The sequence below is a fragment of the Lissotriton helveticus genome, chromosome 1_1, assembly GCF_964261635.1.
Source record: "Lissotriton helveticus chromosome 1_1, aLisHel1.1, whole genome shotgun sequence".
Classification (NCBI taxonomy): Eukaryota; Metazoa; Chordata; class Amphibia; order Caudata; family Salamandridae; genus Lissotriton; species Lissotriton helveticus.
Genome location: NC_136057.1, coordinates 677,072,926 through 677,100,614, shown reverse-complemented (window position 1 = coordinate 677,100,614; position 27,689 = coordinate 677,072,926). Strand labels below are relative to the sequence as shown.

Sequence of the window (27,689 nt, the reverse complement as noted above, 5' to 3'; positions counted from 1 at the left end):
TGTGGGCCTCCTGCTCCCTAACTGCTGTTAGTCCAGTGTAGCCCCAGCGATTCCCAAGGCCCTAGGCCTTACCATTGTTCGTGACGTGGTACTTACACCACTATTTTAGTATATGGTTTAACGGGCCACCAGGGCCTATCCATATTGTGCAACCTATTGTATGTTATATTAAGTTCCTTGTTATACGCTTGTGCTTCTGTGCTCATAAAGAGTACAGGGGGTTGTTTAGAAATAAATACATATATATTTTGAAGATATATAACCTGTGTGGTGTCCTTTCATTTGGTTTTAAACGGTTTGCATATGGTAAAACAGCTGGCTTCACATGCCCTCTTGAGTTTAGCCTAAGACTGCTTTTGTCCATGCTACCACTAGGATAGCTGGTCTATAAGGTTGACTTTACAACCTTCACCATAAGGGTTGTTTGGACTGGTGCAAGATGCTCACTAGAATAGTGAACATCATATGCCAGGCCAACCTCTCACAGTGCCCTACATCTGTCGCAAGCCGGGCTCTCCCTTAAACCATATCTGTGTAATCTTTGTGGGGTGTAGTACACTCTGTTCACATACTTGAAGTGGATCAGTCTATGTCTTCCATGTAAGGAGATACGCTGAGTGCTGGTGCAGCAATAGATCCACATGGAGTCATCTATAGTCTATTGTAAATCTCGTTGCTGGCTTTGGTGTAATGATTCGCTCTATGGGACATTGCTAGCTTATATATGTTAGTGACTATTTTACAGGGTGACTTAGCTCTGATGTTGTAGGACAGTTCCAGTAATTCCTTACTCTGTGAAACTGAAACCGTTGCAGCATGTTGTTAGTAACCTCCTCCCAGGTTTTAACTGTGCCATCTTGAAATAAATCCCCTGCCGCTAGTATGTTCAATGATTGCAACACACGTGTAACCCCTTTATCCCTACACGGGGCCAACGAAAAAGTCCATTCCATGGGCATGTCCTGGGAGTACACCAGTGCCCCTGCTTGTAATTGCAATAAGTTATGCCATGCGTGTCTAGTTAATGGAGGCTAATATCCCCGTACTACGTTCTGTATATTCAAAGATTGTGGCCGAAAGGGGGAGCGGATCTGCAGAAAGTTTTTCCATGCAAAGAAACGGAATATCCGGCGAACTATGTATCCAATGATAAGCTTGAACGACTTGTGCCGCTCTGTAGAACAAATTTAAATCTGGCGCGCCCGACCTCCCCATGTGATATGGTAAGGCAAGTATCTGCCAATTCACCCTCACTTGCTTTCCCGCCCAGGCCAATTTTATCAATGATTTGTTGACTCTGAAAAAAGGAGCAGGGCAAAACAATGGGTATGTTTGTGAACAGAAACAGGAATCTGGGCAAAACCACCATCTTCATGATAGAGATTCTGTCAAGTAGAGATAACGGTAACCTAATCCAGGCTTCTACGTCATCCTCCAGTCAGCTGACTGCAGTGCCGTAGTTTTCTCTAAACACGATCTCCGAATCGTGTGGAGTCGGATGCTGAGGTATAGTATCGCTTCAGTGGATCAGTGCAGCGGGAAGTCCGGCTCAAAAGGTATCTTGACTGGGGTGAGTGGGAAAATTATGGATTTAGACCAATTAACACGCGACCCGACAGCGCCCCGAAGTGTACTACCTCCCTAAGGACGGAGGAGAGATTGGTTTCCGGTTCGCGGACATATAATAATGTGTCATCTGCGTAGTTAGACACTATGATCTTATAAGTCGGGAAACAGACACCTTTGTGACCATGGAACTTCCTTAATGCACACGCTAGTGGTTCAGCAACCAGGACGTATAAAATGGGGGACAGCGGGCAGCCTTGCCTCGTTCCTCTGGATACTGTGATTGGATCCGTTACCAAATTGCCTATTTTGATATGAGCCGTGGGGGAGTCTTAAAGTACCCCGATCAGTTGAAGAAAGACTGGACCCAGTCCCATCTTAGACAGAACCTGCCGCATGAAGGACCACTCGACTGAATTGAAGGCCTTCTCCATGTCGAGGAAGATCGCTACCGCTTTAGAGTCTTGTTTGGTATGTTGAATAGTTCTAAACACCGTGCGAAGATTGTAGGTAAGGTTCCTGTCCGGGATGAACCCCGCCTGTTCAGGGGCTACCAATACTGGCGCCACCAGTCGGTTAGCAAGATTCTTAGCGAATAATTTGGTATCAACATTAAGCAGAGAAAGTGGATGGTAGGACCCACACTCGTCTAATGGCTTGCCTGGTTTAGCAATGGCGACGATTATCGGTTCTCTCATCGTTGGCGGCATCGTGCCTGAAACGCACATGTCATCAAAAAGAACTGAGCGGTGTGGGAATAATAAATCCAGAAAAGTTTTATAAAAGCCAACTGGGAGGCTGTCCGATCCCAGAGCATTGGAAGCTTTCATACCAGACAAGGCCAATGAAATTTCGTCTTTTTCTATGGGTCGCATAAGAAACTCCCGGTCCGTATTGGTGAGAAATGGTAATTTGATATGCTCGAGATAGTCAAGGATTTCATCCTCCGAGACGGGAGACCGGGCTGTGTATAATTCAGCGTAAAATTGCTTAAACCTATCCGCTATATCTGCCTCTTCAGTTAGTATCTCACCTTCTGCCGATTTAAGTTCAGTGACCATTGTTTTGCCGCGCTTAGCTTTCAATATCTGCGCTAGTACGGAACACGGTCTGTCGCCATCCCCATAGACACGTGCCATGTCATATTTGCCTAGATGCTTGATTTCGCTGCCAGCAGCATTTTGATATTCTCCCAACAGTTCTTTGATTTCTTTCGATATTGCCTCGTTGTTACACGTCAGTTGGCGTTTTTCCAAGGCGCCCAGTTTCCGTTCTAGATTAGCCAGTCTCTGTGGGATAGAGCTGAGAACCCCAGAGTGCTTGGCCATAGCCACACCCCGAATGTAGACCTTGAAGGTCTCCATACGACTTGGAAACTATCCACAGACCCCACATTAATGGTCAAAAAAGTTTCTATAGCTTCCACTATGTATTCCTTAAAGACAGGGTCCATCAATGAGTAAGGGGGAAACCGCCAAGTAAATGGCGGGATATTCTTCTTGGGCATGGTAAGAACCAGTAGAAGAGGAGAACGATCTGATAGAGTATGAGGAAGTACCAAGCACTCCCGAGTGTGTACCATGAGAGACGAAGAAACCAACCAGTAGTCTATAAGAGTGTGCAAATTATGATAAGCTGAATAATGTGTATTGCCTCCCCTATCGTGGTATCTTGTTCGCCATACATCACAAAGATCCATGTCCACCATGGTGCTCTCAAGTGCTCTAGCCACTGCAGAGGGTCGCCTTGTCGGCCCCCGATCTGTCCAAATTTGGGTTCCTAACTAGGTTAAAGTCCCCTCCCCAAAGGTACTGTGCTTCCAGGTGCTCAGTGACAGTGCCCGCAAGTGTTCTGTAGAACTCTGGGCAATCGTAATTTGGGCCATAGACATTTACTATAATTAGTTCAACACCCTTCCCTTGACATCTGGAGATCACAAAGCAACCATCTCTGTCCAATTGGACCATTGTGAAAGATGACCTGGGGTTAACCCACGTCAGCACCCCTCGGGCATGTGTGGTGAAACCTGAGACGTTTACGTTGTCCAGCAATCCTCTACTGTGTAGTAATGCGCTATTCAGTGGGAGATGCGTCTCATGTATTAGGGCTATATCAATATTCTGTCTATTTATTTTATTAAGGAGTTTTATATAGCGCTAGCCAGACCCGAAGGTATCGGAGTGCTTCACAACACTTTGTAAAAAGGAAAACACATATTATAACAGTGAAACCACCGGGTGCAGTGGAGGGCTTTGTGCGTTGCATAACGATAGAAAGAAAGTTTCATAGCCTCGTAATAGTGAACACAGCTGTTCAGGCCGCGCAGCCTTCCAATCCAGGGGGGTGGTGAGGAGGAGTCGGGCTAGGAGTGAGGTAGAGGATTTGGTTGTAAAGTGTCATGGTGCAGTGGTGTGCATGATTGTGAGTTTAGGTTTCAATCTATCCATTTGGGAAGGAACGATTGAGGTAGAGGTCTTTGGAAAGGAGGGGATCGTCCTGATATGGACTGAGATGGAGCTCCATATTTTGGGTGCATTTCCGGAGAAGGATATGGCTGCAGTTTTTTGTTTGCGGGTTTTCGGCTGGAGTAGTAGAGTATTGGAGTTTCTGAGGCTCCTTGTCTGACCAGCCTTCGAGAGTTTGGCGGCCAGGTAGGCGGGTTTCCCTGTGTGGAGGGCTTTGTGCGTGAAGAAGGCAGTTCTGAAACTGGCTCTTAATTCAACTGGGAGCCATTTCAGCTCTATGAGTGCGGGGGATATATAGTAATTTACTCCGGTGACCATTCTTGCAGCTGCATTAAGAGTTGATCGTAGGGGAGGTAGGTGAGATTTTGCTGTGCCTATGAGGGTAGCATTCCCGTAGTCTAATCTGGTAAGTACCAGGGATTGAGTTGCTTGTTTGAGGTCGTTGGTCGGGATGAAGGGTTTTATCTTATTGAGTAGTTTCAGGTTGAAAAAAGCACTCTTAGCAGTGTTATTGATGTGTTTGACCATGCTTAGTTTAGGGTCCAGGGTGATTCCCAGCGATTTGATGGAGGCACTTTGTGCAGTTTTCGGTGGTCATTAAGCCTTCGAACATTCCACGTAAGCGCGCAGAGGGTGTCCAGCGTCTCTATCGTGTTAGCCGCACTAGGTCCCACCATCGTACATATTAGAGCACATTATGTATCCCGACCTATGCAATAAGTAATAAGCACACCATGTAAAAACTGACGCAAAGCTTCAAACAACCAGAACAACAGAACTTTCCCCTCCTCCCATCCTCCCCCCACCCATGACGGACCTCCCCCAACTCAGCCACGATACATCCCCTAGAGCTCCCAATCACCCTCCCTCTACCTCCCCCAAAACCAAATTTCCTCCCCTTGTGTGATTCACTCATGGGCGGATGTTGCTCGTCCCAGTAAGGAATACAGCGAAAAACATTAAACAGCCCCCGTGCACATCACAGACCCAATATACTCAGGCCTTAACAATCATATGGAACAAGTTTGGTAGCTGCCCCTCCATGTCCAGGTCTCAGTGCCCCAAGAATCTAGGCTAACCACATGCAATTGTTCTGGCGCAGTCAATATGTGTCCCACGTGTATCCGCCCCATCCGACAACTGTCCCCGTCATCCTTCAACATCAGCCAGATGACCCCTACATCTGTACTGCGATGAATCTCGGGCTAAACCAGTGTTACCCCCCTACGCATCAATTGTGAATCAGTAGCTACGGACCACATTAGGCAGTACCCAAACCACTCACAGACAGGGGCGGCTGGTGGAATTTGATACTGGTGCGGCACAAATGAACGTATGCGAGCGAGCGCAGCGAGCGACCCCGCTGGCAATAAGGAGGGTTCGGGGGGGTTCTCCCCCTGTGAAGAATTTTATTTTAAATTGCCATCTTTTTGGTGCGATTTTCAGCACTATTTATGTGATAAATGGACTAAAAATTCAGTTCTTCTAGGCATTCATAAAAGAAAACTCATACATTATTTCAGAGAATTTCTGGGTTGCCAAGCAAGTGTGACTTCTGAAGAGGGCTAGGGTACTAAGCAAGACTTCTTTGGCTCTACCCTTTCAAATAGAAACACTAGTTAGCGATGTGAACAAGTTCAATGGACAAACCTGGGGTCTAGGGAGAGTCCCTCTCCTGAGAAAGAAATTTTAAACAGATTGGCAAATGGTGCATTATAAAGCAAACGAATGCAGCGATAAAGCAAGGCTTATTAAGCAGTGGGAATGTACAGTCTTGAAATATTAAACACATTAAAAACTGCCCTGTATCTTCTTGCATTATTTGTTCAACAGTTACTGTAATATGCAAATTGTTCTGCATGACAACTTTAGCCCTTTAAAATGTATGCTTTGCCAGTGTCTTGCACTGCATGCAGCATTAAATTTGGAAAAATATGCTCTCCTTCTTGTACTAACGGGGGAGAACAGCAGTTTGTATTTGGATTGTCATTTCTGCACCTAGAAATACGGGCAGGACAAAATTGCACCTCACTAGTACCAGTTTAACACCTGAACACTGCAATCGTCCACCAGCTGAAAGGACATCAGTTAACTCTTGTAAAGAGTCTGCCATTGCGCTCTTTAATAACCTTTAATCAGTTTGAGCTAAAAAAAAACTATTTTTATTGGAGAAGTCTGCTAATTGTGCAGGGCGACATCTTCAACCATGTCCTCCTCGACATCATCAGCCAATGCAAGGTCACATATTCTTGGGGTAGACTGGCCACGTTGCCACTTCACTTTACATCAAGCCCAAACAGCACACTAAGGTCATTCCAAGACAGAAATAGAAACCATCAGACCCTTCAAGTATTTCTGTATGCCCAAGTTAAAGGCAAACTAAGCTCTCACCCAATATCACCAACCCAGCCACTGACATCAATACCCTCCTCACCCTTCTAGAAAACACACTCCTGAACAAAACATATAAAAATCCTAATAGTGCTCACTAACTCTACTAGTTGTACAGGGCTCAGTGTGCCTGGTTAGATTTGTGCTTTATAAATACCCACATACATACATACAAAAATAATAAATGTGTTAATAAAACAGTGCAGTGGCTTGAAAGTAAAAGTAGCTGGTCTGTCTGCCCTCCACATCAGGTGTTTTACACTGACCCAGCGATAAGGACATTAGGCGCTTAAATGTTAAACGATTTTGCACATCCGATGTAATTTGCGCAGGCCTGTAGAATTATCAAGACCGAATCCTCGTTATTTCTCATTCCAAACTGCAAAGCTAGAAATAGGTGGTAATTAATGTTTATCCCTTAAATACCTCATCCTATGGTGAGAGAATTTGCCAAGTTAAGTAATTAGCAACCCTTCATCACAAAACACGGAATGAAAGTCTAAGTAGCACGATACCCTGGAATCCCAAACTATTTAAGACTTGGGGTGGATTTTAAAGAAGGTGTGTTTTAAAATATTACTGTCAAGCCTTAAAGCAAGCAAAGATGGGCGGTTCAGGAACCTCAATGTAAATCTGCAACCATTAATTCCCGTGACAGCTGAAAGCCCCAGTTAAAACTGCATAAGACTAAGAACATTGCTGCGAACGGAGCAGACGAGACAGTATAATAAGCCAATTTATTTTTTGTCAAAACAGCCTTTTTTACATCCTAACACAATGAAGACCAAGGCGCGAGCCTTCTATGGCGGCAGACTTGAAAGTAACGATTACGTCAGTGTTGTTTGTTGTGCACAAAATAATTGGACTGAACCTAGACTTCAGAAAGAAAAGAAAACACTGTTGCCCTAACAGGCGCGGAACAAGGCCTTTCTATTTATGCATTTCTCAAATGCGTGGCAATCACTGTCAAACGTAACAATTCTGCTATGCTACTTAACCATTGCTAGAATTTGCATTAAGTGACATTTAGATTATACCATTCAGCTCTCAGTGCCCTTAAATATTTACCATTTATTGGGTATTCAAAACTTGCAACACATTTTTGCATGGTCGTGTACGTACATGACTCCTCTAAGAAGAGGCACGCAGACCTCTGTGTTGTTTTCAAAGTTGTTGCGAGGACGTGACCTGCCTTTTCGAATGATCAGAGTAAGGATTTATTCAATCATCCATTTTATAAACCTGAAATTGTGTAGCAGATAACCCTACTCATTTTAGTAAAATGTCTGTTTTTGCTAATCTAGTGTTTAAGTATAACACAAAATACGCATTCATTTCCAAAATCACTTAATATTACAGATCAACCAACATTCATTTTTTTGTTCATATGTATGCACAAGTGTGTGCAAATGTCTTTGCTTGCCTGCAGCGGGTCATCGTGCAAATTTTCAAAACACTTCTTTATAATTGGACTGAAAACTGCAAAAAGTGATGAATATTTCTATTCAACACACTTTGAACATTTAAAAAAATGTGTTTTTCATACTGGAAAATGAAAATTACCAGTGAACAACATGGCAGTCACGTCTCGCACTACGGAGGGGGGGGGGGTCGTGCGGGGGATTTTACAATAAAAAAAACACAACTTACCTGGTCCGCGCCTTCCTGGGCCGGTGTCCTGCGTTGGGGGCTGCTTGGCGCCTTCTGTTCTGCTCTGTACTGGTCCGGTCCCGTGCTTTCTGAACATCAGCCCTGGCTCCTCAGGCTGCGCGGTGTCTCATGCAACCAATCCTGGCGCTGCTTTAGCAGCTAATACAAAGCAGCCTCGGACTTCAGGCTGACCCTCTGTGCACAGCTTATAAGGAAACACACAAGTTTGTCATCCACTTAAAATCTTTAAATCACAAAGTTCAACAAAGTTCTTTAGTTCAAACTTTAATGATCATTCTTTTCATGATCAAGTATCTTCAAATTTCCAATTTAATCCAGTGTATTTTCCTCAATACATTGTTCACCGAAACTTAATTTCCCAATGCATTTCGGGCATTAAATACGCCCTTCATCACGGGATAGTTCTGTAAATAAAGAAAGGTACTCATCAAGAAAACATCTCAACTGAGACTCAAAATCAACAAAATACTCCGAGGTTTGAGGCCCGCAGTACCTTTATGGCTCCACTGAGTCACAAAATCATCGACACCTTTGAAAATCTAGCCAAGCATGACATCGCAGCCCTTGGCTTCTTACAAAAGGCTAAACGCCATAACCTAACAACAAAAGAGAGGAACATTCTACACAATCTAGCCAACAATAGGTCAATCACCTGTCAAAATGCAGACAGAGGGGGAGCACTAGTGATCATGGACACCTCTTACTATCTGGAACAAGTGGCCTTACATGTATCTGATGTGAACACATACACACCATTGGAGGTAGATCCCACCATCAAATTTTTCGATGTACTGAAGAACATCGTCATGAAGGCAGTAGACAGTGGTACCATCACAGACAAAGCCAAAAGGTTTCTCATCCAAACCAATCCAAGGGCACCACTATTGTACATGTTGCCTAAGATTCATAAACATTACACGCAACCTCCTTTCCGACCCATAGTGTCCACCAAAGGCAGTATACATGAGCCGGTTGGAAAATTTATAGACAAATATCTACAGCCATTTGTTATTTCTACACAGTCTTACATCAGAGATACAACCGACTTCTTGGTCAAACTAAATGCATGCCCTATCCCTCCCGGAGAAGAAGTATGGCTGTGTACAGTGGATGTTCGATCCCTGTACACCTAAATTCCACACAACCTCGGCTTGGAAGCCGTAGAACAGGTGTTAATCAACTCCACTCTTGATGGAAACCTACAAGTACTTTTGATGGAATTGCTAATGTTCACCTTGTACCACAGCTGTTTTCAGTTCAACGACCAGTGGTTTTTACAGCTCTGTGGTACCTCCATGGGCAATTGCGCAGCTCCTGCGTATGCTAATATATTCATGAAACATTTTGAAGAGCAACACTTCTTGACAGATTTTTCCTGGCAGGAACATGGCAAACTATTTTTGCGTTTTATAGATGACATTTTCATCTATGGTCTGGGACATCAGACTCATTACAAACGTTCCTACACAACATCAATCAGATTGATGAACGCATTCAATTCACCTGGGATATGAATAAACAATTCATTCATTTTTTGGATGTTAAAATACAACTCACCAATGGCAACTTGTCGACAACCTTATTTCGCAAGACTACAGACCGTAATTCCATCTTGCACGTTAACAGTTTTCACAGACCCGGCTTAAAGAAAAATCTACCATTCTCACAACTCCTAAGAGTGAAGCGCATCGTCTCTTCACCCACGGAGAGCGAACAAGAGATCACCGCTATGCTGAACAGATTCAGGAGCAGAGGATATCCCGAAGAGACTCTCAAAAGAGTGGAAGATCGATGCAAGAACATAAACAGCAAAGACTTGTTGAAAGTTAAGGAGAAAAGAGTCAACAAACGGATGGTAGTGGTGTCAAAATACTCCATCATCAGCCAAAAATATAAGAACATCATCCTTAAACACTGGCCTCTGTTGAGTGGTGAACCAGATTTCAAAGGATTATTCGAGAACAAACCGATTTTTAGCGTACACTAGAGGTCGGAATCTCCAAGAAATGCTAACCAAACCCACTGAGAGTCCTGTACCCGCTGTATACAAAGGATTGTTACCCTGTTACAGTTGTAGCAACTGCCATAACATTATCCCAGGAAATTTCACTCACCATCCCATGAAGGGAATCAAGATCAAACTGAAAGTCAACGCAACCTGCAACACAGCCAATGTTATTTACATGTTGAAGTGCCCCTGTGGGTCCTGCTATGTGGGACATACAGAGAGGAAAATACGCACACGGATATTGGAACATAAAAGTAATATCCGAACCAGAAATGCTAAATCCACTGTAGCTTCGCACTTCATGGAGAATAATCACACTGTAGCACAGCTCAAGTTTCTTATTCTAGAGGTGATTAAACCTTGTGCCAATAACAAGAATACACTACTTAAGAGAGAAAATTACTGGATTCGCTACATGAGCACGATGCAGCCTAACGGGCTCAATGACAGAATGGAATTTACCTGTTACCTTTAAACATACTGTACATCAGAGACTTTTATGTGAATTGATATTTGGGATTATCTATATGAGCATGTCATTGGCTTATAACAGTGTTTATTTTTACTTCATTGTGAAATCTGTTTTTATTTTCTGTTGCCTGCATTCACACGCTGTGCACCTTCCGTTATTTTCATCATTTTTAAACTTCGGGTTACACCGTTTCAAGATGGCGCCCGTTCTCGAGGCCAGAATCTTGGTCCTTTCTCTATTGTGCACTGTTTTTGTTTATTCACCGCGTCTGAGGACGCCACAAACCTACCGTTGTTATCCGCGAGAGGTTGTTACTATTGCATGCCACCAGCACCGGAATAGACAATCTGTTTATTTTACCAAAAGTAAGTCCCTCTACCGAGGACCCGCTTTCACTTTTGCAAAAGCGTTCGTATCGAGTATTGAGTACCAGCTTTGGTGTTTATTTTCAGAGAACGCAGCGTTACAAGTTTCACCGCCGTGAGTTTACCCTCACCAGGTTTATATGCATGTTATCTACACCTCTATATGTCTTTGAAACACACAGTTGAATGCCATAGCACTTTCTTGTATGCACCGTCCTCACCGCATTGAATCTCGGTTCTTTGTTTTATACGATCTTTATACACTTGGCACTGTAAAGCATCACGCACCGGTCTGTTTACAATTTTCACAATCTTCACACAGTTATGCAGCTTGTAAATCCGTTTTTTGCACATTATTCACTCTGTTGATGACACGTGTTTGTGGAACTTTGATACCATCTGAGCACAGAATAGCATGCCTCGCATGGATTCCTTGACACTTCAATTTGTTGATTTTGAGTCTCAGTTGAGACATTTTCTTGATGAGTACCTTTCTTTATTTATAGGAACTAACCCCTGATGAAGGGCGTATTTAATGCCCGAAATGCATTGGGAAATTAGGTTTCGGTGAACAATGTATTGAGGAAAATACACTGGATTAAATTGGAAATTTGGAGATACTTGATCATGAAAAGAATGATCATTAAAGTTTGAACTGAAGAACTTTGTTGAACTTTGTGTTTTTAAGATTTTAAGTGGATGAGAAACTTGTGTGTTTCCTTATAAGCTGTGCGCAGAGGGTCAGCCTCAAGTCCGAGGCTGCTTTGTATGAGTTGACTCTTTTCATTACGCTGCCAGGAACAGACAGCGATACCTCCGCAGCACGCTACAAATTGATTAACTTGATCACATTAAGATAATTAGGCTGTGCGAGTCCTATTCCCAGTTAGCTACTTTAGCAGCGCCAGGATGGGCTAGGGCACGGAGACGTCCCATCCATTAGGGACCGAGTTTTGCTGCATGAAGCAACCCTCTGCCTCTCGGGTCCGGACTCCCCCTCGCTCTCCTGGTCCTTAGAAAGTGGTTGTAGTGCACATGTTTGGACTGGTCATAAAAATTACTAGCCCAAACTCGAGCATGCGCACAATTGCTGCTGGGCTTTAGTAAGCGCTGCTGTCAGTCACCCTCCTTGCTGCCACAGCAAGCCCCGTCCCACCCCCTTCAGCGCCAACTGAATGCCTGCCTGAACGGAGCGACTCGTGAGTACTCTTTAAAGTTTGCTATTTTGCTTGCGTGCGGTGCGACTTGGGGCCATGTGGCCAGGTGAGGCAACGCCCCAGCGCCCCAATGGACGCACCGCCCCATTCTCTCCAACCCCAAGACCATACTTATTGCCTAGCGGCAGACCGTCATTGTTAGTCTTGTTCCTCCAGGGATCCCCCAGTCGCCTCATCAAGCATTTGCCGTTCCGAGCTCTGGCGACGTTCCTTGGACCAATCATCAAGGGCCTTCTGCAAGGACTTTTGATCAGTAAAGATATGGGAATGGCCCTGTCTGTTGACTTGGAGCTTTGCAGGATACAACATTGCGTAGTCTATGCCCATATCTCGTAGCTGTTTTTTCATGGGAACAAACAGGTGGCGCGCCTCCTGAACTTGGATAGTGAAGTCTGGAAATAGTAATAGAAGGGAAGAGGTGTGGCGCAGCGGCCAGAACGACTGACGCCGGACGCTGGGAATCATAGTTCGATCCCCGGCACCGGCGGCAATGGTCTACCCAGCACCATGTGACTCTGGGCAATAGCTCGCTTAATCTTCCCGACTGCCCCCGGCGCTGGGGTGCCTACGGGTAGCTGTGCGCTTTACAAATACTGGATTTATTTATTTATATCACGAAACCTTCATAAGACAGTGACTGCTTTTCCCTCACCAGTCTCAGGGCTGTGTCCCTGTCTCGATAGTTGAGCAGTTTTGCGATGATCCGTCATGGTGGTGCTCCTGGGGGTGGGCAGGGCCCCAGGGAACGATGCGCTCTCTCCACCACGAACATGGCGGAGAAGACCCCCTCTCCCAGCAGCGTGACCAACAGTTTCTCAATAAATTGTTCCATGTTACTGGTCGGGGTGGACTTCGGGAGGCCTGTGATTCTGAGGTTACAGCGACGAGAACGCGCTTCCAAGTCCTCCGTTTTATCTTGGATGACACATAGAACTCTCCCCAGTTGCTTGTGTTCTGTATCCAGTGTAGTGTGTGCTTCCTCCACTTCCGTTATTCTCCGCTCTGACATGTCTAAGGGTTCAGCACGTTTGTCTAAGCGCCCCACCATTCTATCCATCCTGTAGGAGAGCGCGTCCATCTTCGTATTCAAAGAGGTGATTTTTCTATGGCTAATAACATTCCTGGATATCTGGGCTAGGGTCTTCGGTCGTGGGGACTTGCATCCTGGCAGTTTCATCATCTGTGGAGGCGTTATGCGACTTTGACCGCTTCTGTTCAAAAGAGAGCTTGGGCTGAGCTCGGTCTACTCTGCCCATACTGGCACTCAGGAGGACCCGCCAGGCAGAGCCCCCTCACACTCCTGCCCTGAGGCCCACACTCTAAATGGCAAGTGTAACCTTAGGGTGTTCCAGGCGGTACCAGTCTTCGCCGCCAACTACCCTTCCTATGAAGCAGTACCCCGTGCAGAATGGCACTAGTCCGACAGATGGGTTTCTTTTACACTCCAGCACTAGGGCCCAGCACACAGAAAGGCAAGAGCAACCGTGAGGTGGTGCAGTTCGCTACGGTCCCTGACGTTATCCAGCCACCCTAGAGGGCAGAACCTTGGGCGGAGAGGCGCTAGAGACTTGTTCCCCGGTGCCAGCACCCGTTGTTGCTCACACCCAGCTATGCGCAGGCAGCGCGCTAGTGCAGTGTGTCCAGTAGTGTGCGCCCAGGACAGACCTCTGATAACAACGAAAAGTGCCACCGCCGTAGTCTAAGCATCACCGGTTATCTCCTTTCAGGCCTGCAGGTTGCCGCAAGGTCTCCAATTACCACCCCACTCGCAGCCAAACATAGAGCAAGGGTACCGCTGCAGGGGACTGAGCCACACAGGGTTATAAACAAATCAAACCCAGCCTAAGAGCGCCGCTCCTCTCCTAGTACGCCGCTTGGGCGTGGGCCGTGTAAGAGAGTGCCGCAGTCCCAGGGAGCCTGTTCCACCTCAGTCTCGAAGCAGCAGACGCCACAGTTTGTACACTCCCAAAGTCTTTTTAAAACACTCCGCTCCCGGGCTCAGCACTCACAGTTCCTGTCTTCAGTGTCACAATGCAGAGCAGGGCAATGCGCGCTTAACTCGCGCGAAGCAAAATGGCGGGCCCAAGGGGCCATGTCCTCCTCAGACGCTCAGTTCCACCAGCGCTTCATAAAGGGGCACACACCGTGAAATAATCACCTTGCACTTCCGGTACACGCATCAGGGGTCCTGCGGGTACCAGTCGCTCCGGGATTATGGGTATATGAACCGCCCCTCCGCCTGCCACTTGTCACCCAGATGGCCCCAAGTTCCTACTAGTCTTTATTCTTCATGCCTCGAGTTGCTGGAGCTTGCATGGGCAACGATCACGGCAGTCCTCCCGGGATTCCAGAGCACTACGCTTGCTCCCGGTGCCACAGCGGTGCGATGCCGGTCGAAGTCAGCCACTCAGCCCAACTCTAGCTCAGGGATCCAGGCCTGTTAAGTGGGATGCCGTCCGAGCTCCACAGCGCAGTCAGTTTCGATCACTGAAGTACTGGAGTTCGATCCCTGGGTTCCTGGCGTATACCGGTAAGCAGGCCTTGTATTTATAATTATTTAAAAATGCAGTGCTGTCGGATAATTGCCGGATAATCTGATGGTGTCACGGAGCTAAAGGCTTAAGCTGCCATCTTGGTCGCGAGCAAGCTCCGCCCCCCCATGGGAAATAAAAGTTTACTAACAAGGACAATGCAAGCACAAAATGAATACTCAACCAATGGCAGAATTGCGTTTGTATCATGTCCCACCCCTAGCGCAGTCCACTAGCCACACCCCTTAGTTATTTTGATGAGTATCTTCTACACCTATGTTTTCCCATTTAAAGCATTGCCTCTGTGCAAGTTTCTGTGTCGCTATATGCCAGCCGCACACCAAACCTGTTTGCCAAACTGGTAGAGATACATGCAGGAGAGGCTGCACAACAGGGCTACCATAGCTCATGAACTCTGGTCTTGCTAAAAGAAAAACAAACTTCTAGATCTAAGTACTAGATAGCATACATATATCTCTACCTGTCACAGATAGCCCAGTGCCATGATGTGATCCTGTTAGGGAGTCCAGGCGAAACCACATATCACGTAGCAAACCACAAAGCAGAAGGCAAATAATGAGGGGCCATTTTGTGCAAATGTGCAGGAAACTAACGTGCTCCAAGACATTTACGCTCCTCAGCATTTCAGTCATGAGGGCAGACATGTAAGTAGAGTTACACAAAGGCACGGATATTTTAGTAGCACTATAGAAGTCTGAGGAAGGTAGAGAGGGCAGGCGAAGAAAGCTGAACGGAATAGTGTGCACAGGTTGCATGCAGGGAGGGCTCTGAAGTAAGATGCTTTACTGAATAATTGAAAGCAGTAATGCACACCTCATGGTTGTAGAATGTTGTTTAAAAAATACAATGGAAATACTGAAAGACAACTCTGTTCCTACAAAGATACCACATATTTGCACGTAGATATCCGCAGAGGACAACGGTCAGTGTGTAACCAAATGTACAATGTTCTGCAAATATTTTATTTTGAGTATTTAATAAAATGCTAACCTGGCCAAAACTGGCAAATGTAGCGCTGTACAACAAAAACATCAATATTGATTTACCAAATAGACCCTATTAACAGGGCGATAACTCAAATAAACAATTGTCTTTTCAGAAACATGTCCGAGGAAGATATTGGAGCCACCATGGCTGTATCTGATCATAAACCCAAATCAATGAGCCGTGCAAAACAATGGACTGATGAAATAGAAAATCTCTACCGGTTTCAACAAGCTGGCTACAGAGATGAATTTGAATATAAGCAAGTAAAACAAGTAGAACTGGTAAGTAAAACGAAATTAACTGAACTGGTAGTAACATGAATAGGTCATGGTTAACACCAGACTTAAAAGTGCTTATTGTGCTGGGATTTATTGAAAAGTGACTCAGGTAATTATTTTCTTTTATTCATATGCATACACATCCTGTAATGTATTCAAGAATTGTAAATACTGACATGCTATTGTATCACTAGAACTCAGAATCCAGACAGGGAGTGTTCTTTCGGTCATCACAAATTGCAAATACTGACATATTGCACTGACGAAGCAATGATATGATATCATGAAAGACATGTTAACATTTTGGTATTTTCTGGCATTAATACAGCAATATCTGAAGGAACTTACAAATCGGAAAAAACGATATTACACTGAGTTATGTCATTGTATACGAACTGTGTGACTGTAAGAAAGACCTCATAAGGTGAGAAGGTCAATTTTTAAAATGCAATCATTTTTTACATAGAATCTTTATTTGGATTGTAGGTAAATACTATCATGGAACAGTGGAAGGAATGGGGCGTGGCTTAGCACGCAATGGCGACGGAAGCGAAAGGGTAGAGCTCCGGCCGGAGCTCCCCTTCCACGGGCCAGAAATCCGTCCCAATTCCTTGCAACCGGCACAAACCGCAGGCGGAGCACCCCGACATCGCCCTTCGTCCACCTACCAACTTTGGGGGGACTCGGCTGCTCCTGGCCGCTCCGGACCTCCCCTGGGCTATCATAGCCACGTTGCGGGCCGCGAGGCCGGCAGCCGAGGCGACGCGAGGCCGGGGATCACGCCACGACACTAGGCCTGGAGGCGGGGCCTGCGCCGGGAGGCGCCGAGGCCCCCGACGGGCACGGTGACCGGGCCCACACACTAGCGGTGCTACCCGCTGCTGATCCGTGTCGGCGATCCTGCACCTCGCATATCATGCCGACAACGAGCGGGGAGAGGCCCCGAACAACGAGCCTGTGAGGGACAATGGCGGAAAGCTGAGGCCGAAGACACTGCGGCCTGGCAGCGGAAGAGGGCCCGCCCTGCTTGCTGGGAGACCCGGAGCACACTACGGGGGCACCCTCCAGGGCACACACCGCCCGGGGCATCTGCGGAGACGCTGCTCGAGCTGTGTGGGTAAGACAAGCAGACGCCACCCTTGCCCCTGCAACCCCTGGGTCCCATGAAAACGCCGCCTACATATCACGCACCATCGCGCTAACAAGCGCGATCATAAGGAACGGAGGATCACATTGGAACACGGGGCCAGAGATGAACCCCGGTCACCCAGCCCCAGCCCCAGGAGACCGCGCCCGACCAAAGGAGGATCTGGTGCCTGCGGACGGACATCAGTGCATTAGCGCGGCATGCTATTGGCCACCTGACACCTGGGGGGATCCGGGACGTGAAATTAAGCCAGACGCACACAGAGCGAAGTGGCAGTAGAGGACGTGACCCGATAGCGAGCGGGGCCCTGTGTGGCCGACCGAGGCGGGACTGTGCACCGGCTGAGGCGGAGCACGAAGCCATCCCACACTGAAGAGGCCGAGGCTCGCTGGACCCAGGAAGCTGAAGTGAGCTGTCCATTGCCTCCCCCCTCACCTCAGCGGCGTCATCCTCCGGAGGACCCCCGCACCACGCACACCTGGCGGCCCAGTGACACCCATGTGTCCGGAGCGGAGGAGAACCAGAGGCTAGAGGGCATCGCACGAGGTGGCAAAGGCAGACGTCACGAATAACGCGATGACCGTCTGCACACTGACTGCCTGCGCTGCGTGGTGACCCTGCCACATAGACACTGCACGGACGCTGCTGCTGGCACCCAACTCCCTGACCCACGGCGGCTGTGCCCATCGGGGGTTGTGAACAACGCGAGGTGACCGAGACGAGAGCGCTACGCAGCTTGGAGACTCCCCGCAATTGCCGCGCTCCTGAGAAGGTACTCCTTGACCCATCAGTCGGAGCGGCCCCTACCATCAGGGATTCCAGCCAGCTCCGGCTATCCTACTCATCGTCCTGCCCATGTCTGGGGGAGTGAAGACTCGAACTGGCACTGGGGGTGCGTCTTCTAAGGGGAAAATGGATCAGTTGTCAAAGCAGACGAATGCAGACCTGGTGGCGGCGAAACTGGACACTGTACCGGCTGCCATGGAACGGATGGCGGAATCTCTCCAGCTCACCCGCACCTCGCTGGAGACCAAAATAGACAGTGTGGCGATTGACCTCAACCATCTTAGAGCTGATCACAAGAAACTGGCGGAACGCACCACATCCCTGGAGGGCACATTGACAGATCTGGAGCCCCGGTGTAGTGTAGTTCCTATATTCTCAATAGGCTCTGCACATTGGAATAATGTAGACAGCAGTGTAGATGTAGGACTGAGGTCATGTAGGTCTCTACTGACTATATTAGACTTAATTAGTTTTGCCAGCTAGCTCAGAGGTCACTAGAAACTTTCTCGAATGTTCAGGAAAGAGTTAACTCTCTTGATTTAGACAAGAAGGGATTAGCTTCTGACAACCATATAACATGAGAACTTTGCTCCCTCAGAATAAAGAGTGTATCTCTAGAGTCGTGTGAAAACAATAGACAACTATTTCACTCAGTCAATCGTGCATACTTAGTTTCACCAGAGTGCAGAGAAATAGAGAGACGGGCGTTTTCAATAAAAGGTGTTATTTATTGAGCAGTCTTCTTTCTCATGCAAGAGAAATGAATTGCCACAGTTGCAATACTTATCATGAAGTAAAGTGCGTACAGTAAAAGGAGTATTATGAAATAATACTGTAAAAGCATTGATATGGTTTCTTAGCCATATGATACTTTAAAATGGATAAAATATATACATACATAAAAACATTGACTAACGTACTCAACTGGTGCTTCTAATATACGCCTACCACGGTGTACCTGACCTAAGCCTAATACATGGGAAGGAGTAAGTAAGTTGCAGTTTAAGTTAAGTTGGTTTTTGCCAAGAATCTGAATCAAGAAATCTCTTAAGGGTTTAGTCAGCTCCGTACCTTGGTTCTAGAATGTAGGAGGTCTTGTATCTCTTTCTCAGGACTCGATCTCCCAGCAACCCGCAAAGGTGACTGGAAACACCGGAGCTGGATTTTCTCGGCTGGAGAAAAAGACATCGTCTTTCTCAGTGCGTCAAGGGAGGGTCGGCTTCCTTCGGCTCTCGCATCAGCTGGGCATCGGGCAAGTAGATAGCCGCTCTGCTTCAAACCACCGTGTGTTTGCTTAAGGCAACGTTGGTATATTTATACCTGAAAGGTGCCGTGTTTGACGTAAGGTTGGACATAAGACGTCACCAAGAACTAACAGTTCTTTCTGGACTCCAGGAGTTCTTGTGCAAATCAAAACAAAAGCAGGGGGAATTCCCGGGCTGCTGGAGGCTTGGTTTGTTTAAAGAACACGTTGTGCTTTCTAGGAGTCTATGGGAGTAGCCTTGCCGTATTCGGACTGCATGGGCTATTACTAAATATGGATATGGTTCTTATGCCTTTATAAGGATACTATTTATTATAACCACATAAGGGCATAAATCGGGAATATCGAATTAGGGTCCTAGATAGAAACACAACACCCACTCCACGTATTATGTCAATCATTACTAAATACTAAGCAATAGTAAACATATAACGATGCATGTGTTTTCCAACCCACCCCAAAATACATAAATTGCATTTGAAATGGTGTATGGTATATACATGAAAAATGAGTATTGGTACTATACGTCTTTCAAGCAGTGATATCATTCAGTTAAATGCATATATGTCTCAGCTGAATGAATTTGCGAAAATTACACATAAAATGGCTCTGAATACAGAAAAGAAGGTCGAGCCATTTCATCACATATTTATACAAATGCTGTACATGTGCTAGAGGCTGAGGTAAAATATTGTCTTTAGTATCTCTAAAAATAGAAGCTCTGTTCTCTAAGAATAGTTCTACTTTAAGCAGAGGACCATGTGCCAAAAAAGTAGATATTTTGGAAGTGGAAAAAAAATAATTTCGCTTTCAGGAGAAAAATAGTTCCAAATGTTTTCAGTAGCTGTGTTTATCAAAAACTGAAGGCCGAATTCAGAGTTCAGGGACCGCTGTGTGCTCGTTGTTTTGAAAAGTTATTCTTTTTGTTCAGGGGAGAACATCATATCAGACAGGCTTGCAAACAATTGGTGTACAACATTAGGTGAAAGTTCGACCAAGTTCGAAAATGCTGAAATTGTGCATATGTGAGAATGATTGCTATCATTGATGTCAGGATAAGCAATGCTCACAGAAGGTTGTACCTGTTTGGTGCTGCTTTCCTCTTGTAGTTCACCGCCACCTACTCGTAGTGGTGAAGTCTCAACGAATGCCGTCATCAGAATAGGTAGCCGCTGGGGACAACACGTTGCATGAGTCTTTACTGGACCTAGAAAGTATCGATATCCATTGGTACTGCTGATGGAAGTGTAAGACAGACGTCCAACACGCATTCTTCGCCGCATAGCAGACATCGAAGCACGGGTAAGATGCAATCTTGCCAGATAGGTCTGAATGAAAGAAACCAGGTTGCACTTAGATCTCTTAGCCGGGCCAATCCGAGCACTTTAGTTATCTGGTCTTGGTAACGTATTGCTAAGATCGTTTCTTCCGTTGTAGCTGGAGCTCTGTCTGTGGCTTGGCTTGCCATATCGGAGCAGAAGGATCAAAAATAAAATTCCTGCTACGAGTCCCAAAAGAAGAAGCAGGCCGCCGAATACAGAATCGACAAAATTCGGAAAAATGCCCAGAACTGTTTCAAAGGGTGTTAACAGTCCCAAAAAAATTGTCTTAAATACATGTGCGATGCCACTGGTATCAGACATGTTTGAAATTTGGCTTAACATTTCTACGAAATGCACGGGGCAATTTGTTGATAATAGGGAATGTATCTCTGCTGCTGTCCTTGCAACTTGCAGATCATACGTCTCTTTGGACGAGGTTAAAGGCACAGTTGTCTGTAAAAGAATGGATTTCATTCTGCTTAAAGTATCAATTCGAATAGAAGAGATATTACAAGAAGGCCATATTGCCGCCTCCATGTCTGGATTGCAGTTTGGATACAATACTTGCATACAGCAAGTGACCATGGAACTAACGCTCACGAGATAGGCTTTTCCTGGCACCATGCCACAACAGCTGTGGTCACTTATTAGAACATAACTGCCGTCGGAGAGTTGTCTGACAAATGTCTCTATCTGTGTTGCAGGAGTGCCGTGCAGGTGACATGAAAGGTTATTTGAAGACCCTTCGCAGGCTCCATGCAAGTTAATACCTTGACACAGGAGTGTACCGCTTAGTGATTTTTTACAATTGTTACCACTAAGGAATACCTCTTTTTTCCCTTCATTATAACATTTGTGTGTATAAGGTAATTTCCATGTTGACTTGATGTATCCTTTACCCAACCTTTCATACAGGCCTGCTGGTATATATTTTTGACAATACTTAAACTGGAAAGTTGTTATCAGAATTGTAATTATTCCATGTATTATCCATTCAATGACAGGTCTCTCTGACATTGTCAATGGTAATCTCTCAAGTTTTTCAATGCTCAGAATCGTATAGTCTGCTCCTTTTTGTGCCAATCTGATTTGTTTATCAGTAAGGTTAAAGATAGAAAATAATGACGTTATGTTGATTAGACGCCATGGCACGTAGCCTGAACGCAGGTTTTGCAACGTCCAGCCAAGCTGTACAATAGAACGTAATTGGGACTGACCATGTTGTAACATTAGTAAGTCCTGCTCTATTATATCAATAGCAGATGATACAATGCTGTCCAGTGAATATATTCTGGAGGACAGAGTCGTTAATCCATTGTCCACTACAGAAAGTGATTTTTCCAAATGTATACAATCAATTTCTCGTATTTTTTATGCGGTTTCAATTTGTGTTACTTTCCAAGCTTCGTTGTAAGCAGCGTATATACCGGCGTATATGAAACGTTTTTGCCGCTGTTTGCGTGGTCCCAGTATGAAATCACGCAAGTCAGCACCGTCTTTAAGTAAAGTCAAATGTTGCTTAATTTCAGCCAGTGTGGATTTCTGTAGCCATTCGAGGCATAGTTTCCCTACACTGTATGTTGTAACTATACCTGGATGTTGTCTCTGGGAATATCTTGGGCTGGCCTAGTCTGTTTAAACCCCTGTGTTCGGTTCAGGAATCTATCTTGACAGTTATTTGTGTCTGTGGGCCAGATCAACCATTTTTTCCAATCAGGATTTGTTCTCTTTTGGTGTAAAATATGGGATACGTCTATCTCCACATCTGTAGTGCTATTACTATCAGGCATGGGCTTCGGAATAGACGGTTTGTTTAAGTCTTTTATCTTGGCTAAACCAAGACAGGTTGTCTGTTGAACGGTGTCATTCAAGAATATTATTTGTTCTGGGATCATGCAGGCTCTAAATAATGCTTCTAGACTTTGTACCTGCCAGTCTTTTGAACCCCAGATGGTTTTTGTTTCCATGTTGTTTTTCCAAAATTCAAAACTAAATGTAGACATTTTGTCATAACATTTTTCAGAATAAATCAATTTAGTATTTGTCAACATTGTTTTCATTCCTGTATTATTTAACATTCTAAAATAAAACGTTTCTAGATCACTGTTGTTAAACCCTGAGAAGTATGCAAATTTCTCATAAAATGTTTTTGAACTGCCTTTTGGCGGTGTTGGACAATGTTCTCATTGATTATAAGTTAAAACATTTCTAGGTTGAGCAGATTTATGCAAATAGTGATGACCATAGTGGTTAAAACAGTACATTTCTTCATAGTTCGATGAACCCTGTAAATAATCATGTTCTGCGAATTTAGCTGACATTACTAAATCTGACATAATATTATTAATATTTTCAAAGTCCCAATTATCAGAGAAAGTACTTGGTGTCACAAATCACTTAAGGAAACCTTAAATTGGTGTGTATATTTCAAGAGCTCAATCGGGCCATAGATTTCATAATCCGTTTTGTCCAATGTTACCCCATCGGGTATTGGATTGGCTGTGATGTTCACTGATGACAGTTCTCTTTTCTCGATGTGAGAGGATGTGTGAGGCTTTAGGACCAAGTTGATGTTCTGACTTGCTGTGTCCATTGTACTATATTTTCCTTCAATGAATTTTCCCAAACATAAAACCATGATGAGCCAAAGCAGGAGGAAAAGTGCACCTAACACAATCCAAAATTCGATCCATGCTGAAATCAGATATGTTTCTTTTAGTTGATGAAAAAGTTCAGTCAGTTTGTCTTTGAAAGTTTTTGTTGCTGGCGTATCTTCATGCTCGCTTGGATCCTCAGAAAAGTCATCGAAATTGATGAAGTAGCCAGATGCAGTTCTGTCAATTGTTGGAATTGCTTCCGGATTTTCATTTGCTTTTGGAATTTTCTTTGTTTCACTAGCATAGTCTGAGGCTACATCGTTGTAGACAAGTGTTTCTTGACGAACTGTTGCAATTTGGGTTTCAAGAGGCACAAGTTCCATGGCTTTGTTGCATAGTCCTTTTTATTCACTGCAGGTTTATCAAAAGTGATTAGTCTCTCAGTTTGAACCTCTTGGATTGTAGCAAGATTTGGTCTTCTGCTATTTCTTGGGAGTCCCCTGGGCCTACTACTTATTATTGGCCACATGATTGTGGTTTTACCAGGTCGATGGATACAACTCTGTTCTCCTTTTTACCAGCAAGGGGCGGTAGTACTACTGATCTTGTTCCGCTGACATATAAGACGGGTACTGCTTTTCTGTAAGAAGGCCCAAATTCCTTCTTCACCGCGATATTTTCTCTGACTAGATCCCCAATCTTTGGAATCCAGACAGGTCTTGTTGGGACAGGTGGTTTCTCTTCAGTGGCTGTTGGCTTTAACTTTATATTACTCAGACTTCTTCTTGTTTCATTTAAGTCCTGTAAAACAGCCAAACGATCTTTGATATCAAAGGCTTTTTCTTCTACCACTAAAGTGTGACAATCTAGATCCTGAATGTGCATTCTAGTACCGAACAATAGTTCGTAAGAAGTGAGACCTTTTAGAGAATTTCTTGGCAGATTGTTAAGACTACGTTGGACACTTGTTAAATGTTTGACCCACCCATCACCCGAACCTAATACCCTCGCCGTTATAGATTGCTTTATGTCACGTTTTTTTCTTTCCACTACCGCATTACCCTAAGGTTGGAAGGGAGAAGAGTACCGCAATGCAATGCCCATGCTGGTCATGGCCTCTTTGTAAGCTCGAGAGCTAAACGCGGGACCCTGGTCAGAAGGTAGCATGCCAATTGCGTATGTGCCGATAAAGACTCGCAAATCTTTTATAACAGTTCTGGCGTCAGCCGAGCGCTGGTGTCTGCATTTTAAGTGAATCTAGTCTTAATATTTATGGGATCGCATTTCTCCTGCTGGATTTTTGCGTATAGATAGCCTTATGCTTTCTAATAGAGGTGTCCTGGCAGAAGTCTGGTCCGGTTCACAACTGCGATCTCGGTTGCAGTCTGGAGAATCCTTTGCAAATTTGTAATTTTGCAGGCTCATCCCCGGCCACGAGTATTCTGATTGTAATTCTTTTAGCGATTTCGCTATCTCTTGGTGCCTTAGACCCAATCCCATATGTGCGTCTTGAATCAAGTAAGCCCTCCGGTTCGTGTTTGGAATTACTCTTTCCCCACTCTAGGGACTTGAACAAAAGGAACGGAATTTGCATCAATTATGCATGTATTATTGAGTGCATAGCCGAGAGGTAATGCCGCATAGTCGCCTTTTAATGAGGATTTTACTGCCAGCATGGTTTCTCCGTCTATGTTTTTAGAATGCTTTTCTGTGGCTACGGAAGCCGGTTGAACCGCTTCTGCTGTGGCTCTGTGAGCCAATGAATTCCCTGCAACGTGAACGCCATCACGTTGATGACTCAGTGTATGTATCACGTGAGTCTTTCGTAGTTCTTTCTGCAAAAAAACGACTTTTTCCCAGAGATTTTTATGCTTTATTGTGGCACCTGTGTCATCTTTGTAAACGTTTTGATTCCAGGTCTGCATGTCATTATTGTAAGACTTGACGCAGTAATGCGAATCGCACACTATTAGTGTGGGGAATTCGCGTTCGGCAATTTCAAGCACCATCTTAAATACTAGTAGTTCAGCTCGCTGAGCCGAACAATCTCTTAGAGATTGAGTTATAGAGACCAGTGGTTTAAATTTTCCTTCGTGCCAACGACCTTTAACAATCGCGCACGCAGCACTATATGCTTGTTTTCCCACAACGTAGTGTTGTGCAAATCTGTCTGTATAAATTACACATGTGTACTGTTCGAGAGGCAGAATTTCGATTGGCAGAGGATATGCTTCTTCATATTCTGGGACTGACCATGTTGTAACATTAGTAAGTCCTGCTCTATTATATCAATAGCAGATGATACAATGCTGTCCAGTGAATATATTCTGGAGGACAGAGTCGTTAACCCATTGTCCACTACAGAAAGTGATTTTTCCAAATGTATACAATCAATTTCTCGTATTTTTTATGCTGTTTCAATTTGTGTTACTTTCCAAGCTTCGTTGTAAGCAGCGTATATACCGGCGTATATGAAACGTTTTTGCCGCTGTTTGCGTGGTCCCAGTATGAAATCACGCAAGTCAGCACCGTCTTTAAGTAAAGTCAAATGTTGCTTAATTTCAGCCAGTGTGGATTTCTGTAGCCATTCGAGGCATAGTTTCCCTACACTGTATGTTGTAACTATACCTGGATGTTGTCTCTGGGAATATCTTGGGCTGGCCTAGTCTGTTTAAACCCCTGTGTTCGGTTCAGGAATCTATCTTGACAGTTATTTGTGTCTGTGGGCCAGATCAACCATTTTTTCCAATCAGGATTTGTTCTCTTTTGGTGTAAAATATGGGATACGTCTATCTCCACATCTGTAGTGCTATTACTAACAGGCATGGGCTTCGGAATAGACGGTTTGTTTAAGTCTTTTATCTTGGCTAAACCAAGACAGGTTGTCTGTTGAACGGTGTCATTCAAGAATATTATTTGTTCTGGGATCATGCAGGCTCTAAATAATGCTTCTAGACTTTGTACCTGCCAGTCTTTTGAACCCCAGATGGTTTTTGTTTCCATGTTGTTTTTCCAAAATTCAAAACTAAATGTAGACATTTTGTCATAACATTTTTCAGAATAAATCAATTTAGTATTTGTCAACATTGTTTTCATTCCTGTATTATTTAACATTCTAAAATAAAACGTTTCTAGATCACTGTTGTTAAACCCTGAGAAGTATGCAAATTTCTCATAAAATGTTTTTGAACTGCCTTTTGGCGGTGTTGGACAATGTTCTCATTGATTATAAGTTAAAACATTTCTAGGTTGAGCAGATTTATGCAAATAGTGATGACCATAGTGGTTAAAACAGTACATTTCTTCATAGTTCGATGAACCCTGTAAATAATCATGTTCTGCGAATTTAGCTGACATTACTAAATCTGACATCATATTATTAATATTTTCAAAGTCCCAATTATCAGAGAAAGTACTTGGTGTCACAAATCACTTAAGGAAACCTTAAATTGGTGTGTATATTTCAAGAGCTCAATCGGGCCATAGATTTCATAATCCGTTTTGTCCAATGTTACCCCATCGGGTATTGGATTGGCTGTGATGTTCACTGATGACAGTTCTCTTTTCTCGATGTGAGAGGATGTGTGAGGCTTTAGGACCAAGTTGATGTTCTGACTTGCTGTGTCCATTGTACTATATTTTCCTTCAATGAATTTTCCCAAACATAAAACCATGATGAGCCAAAGCAGGAGGAAAAGTGCACCTAACACAATCCAAAATTCGATCCATGCTGAAATCAGATATGTTTCTTTTAGTTGATGAAAAAGTTCAGTCACTTTGTCTTTGAAAGTTTTTGTTGCTGGCGTATCTTCATGCTTGCTTGGATCCTCAGAAAAGTCATCGAAATTGATGAAGTAGCCAGATGCAGTTCTGTCAATTGTTGGAATTGCTTCCGGATTTTCATTTGCTTTTGGAATTTTCTTTGTTTCACTAGCATAGTCTGAGGCTACATCGTTGTAGACAAGTGTTTCTTGACGAACTGTTGCAATTTGGGTTTCAAGAGGCACAAGTTCCATGGCTTTGTTGCATAGTCCTTTTTATTCACTGCAGGTTTATCAAAAGTGATTAGTCTCTCAGTTTGAACCTCTTGGATTGTAGCAAGATTTGGTCTTCTGCTATTTCTTGGGAGTCCCCTGGGCCTACTACTTATTATTGGCCACATGATTGTGGTTTTACCAGGTCGATGGATACAACTCTGTTCTCCTTTTTACCAGCAAGGGGCGGTAGTACTACTGATCTTGTTCCGCTGACATATAAGACAGGTACTGCTTTTCTGTAAGAAGGCCCAAATTCCTTCTTCACCGCGATATTTTCTCTGACTAGATCCCCAATCTTTGGAATCCAGACAGGTCTTGTTGGGACAGGTGGTTTCTCTTCAGTGGCTGTTGGCTTTAACTTTATATTACTCAGACTTCTTCTTGTTTCATTTAAGTCCTGTAAAACAGCCAAACGATCTTTGATATCAAAGGCTTTTTCTTCTACCACTAAAGTGTGACAATCTAGATCCTGAATGTGCATTCTAGTACCGAACAATAGTTCGTAAGAAGTGAGACCTTTTAGAGAATTTCTTGCCAGATTGTTAAGACTACGTTGGACACTTG

General features: G+C 44.5%; 1 protein-coding gene across 2 annotated transcripts in view; it reads left to right on the top strand.

The window, feature by feature from the left end:
• MEIG1 (meiosis/spermiogenesis associated 1) overlaps positions 1–27,689 on the top strand; it is a 247,529-nt gene that overhangs the window by 109,621 nt on the left and 110,219 nt on the right. For both annotated transcript variants that reach the window (XM_078674198.1, XM_078674197.1), the window contains exon 2: positions 15,807–15,975. In XM_078674198.1, coding sequence (XP_078530324.1) covers positions 15,811–15,975 — 165 coding nt within the window. In that variant the 5' untranslated portion in view covers positions 15,807–15,810. The remainder of the gene's footprint in view (positions 1–15,806; positions 15,976–27,689) is intronic.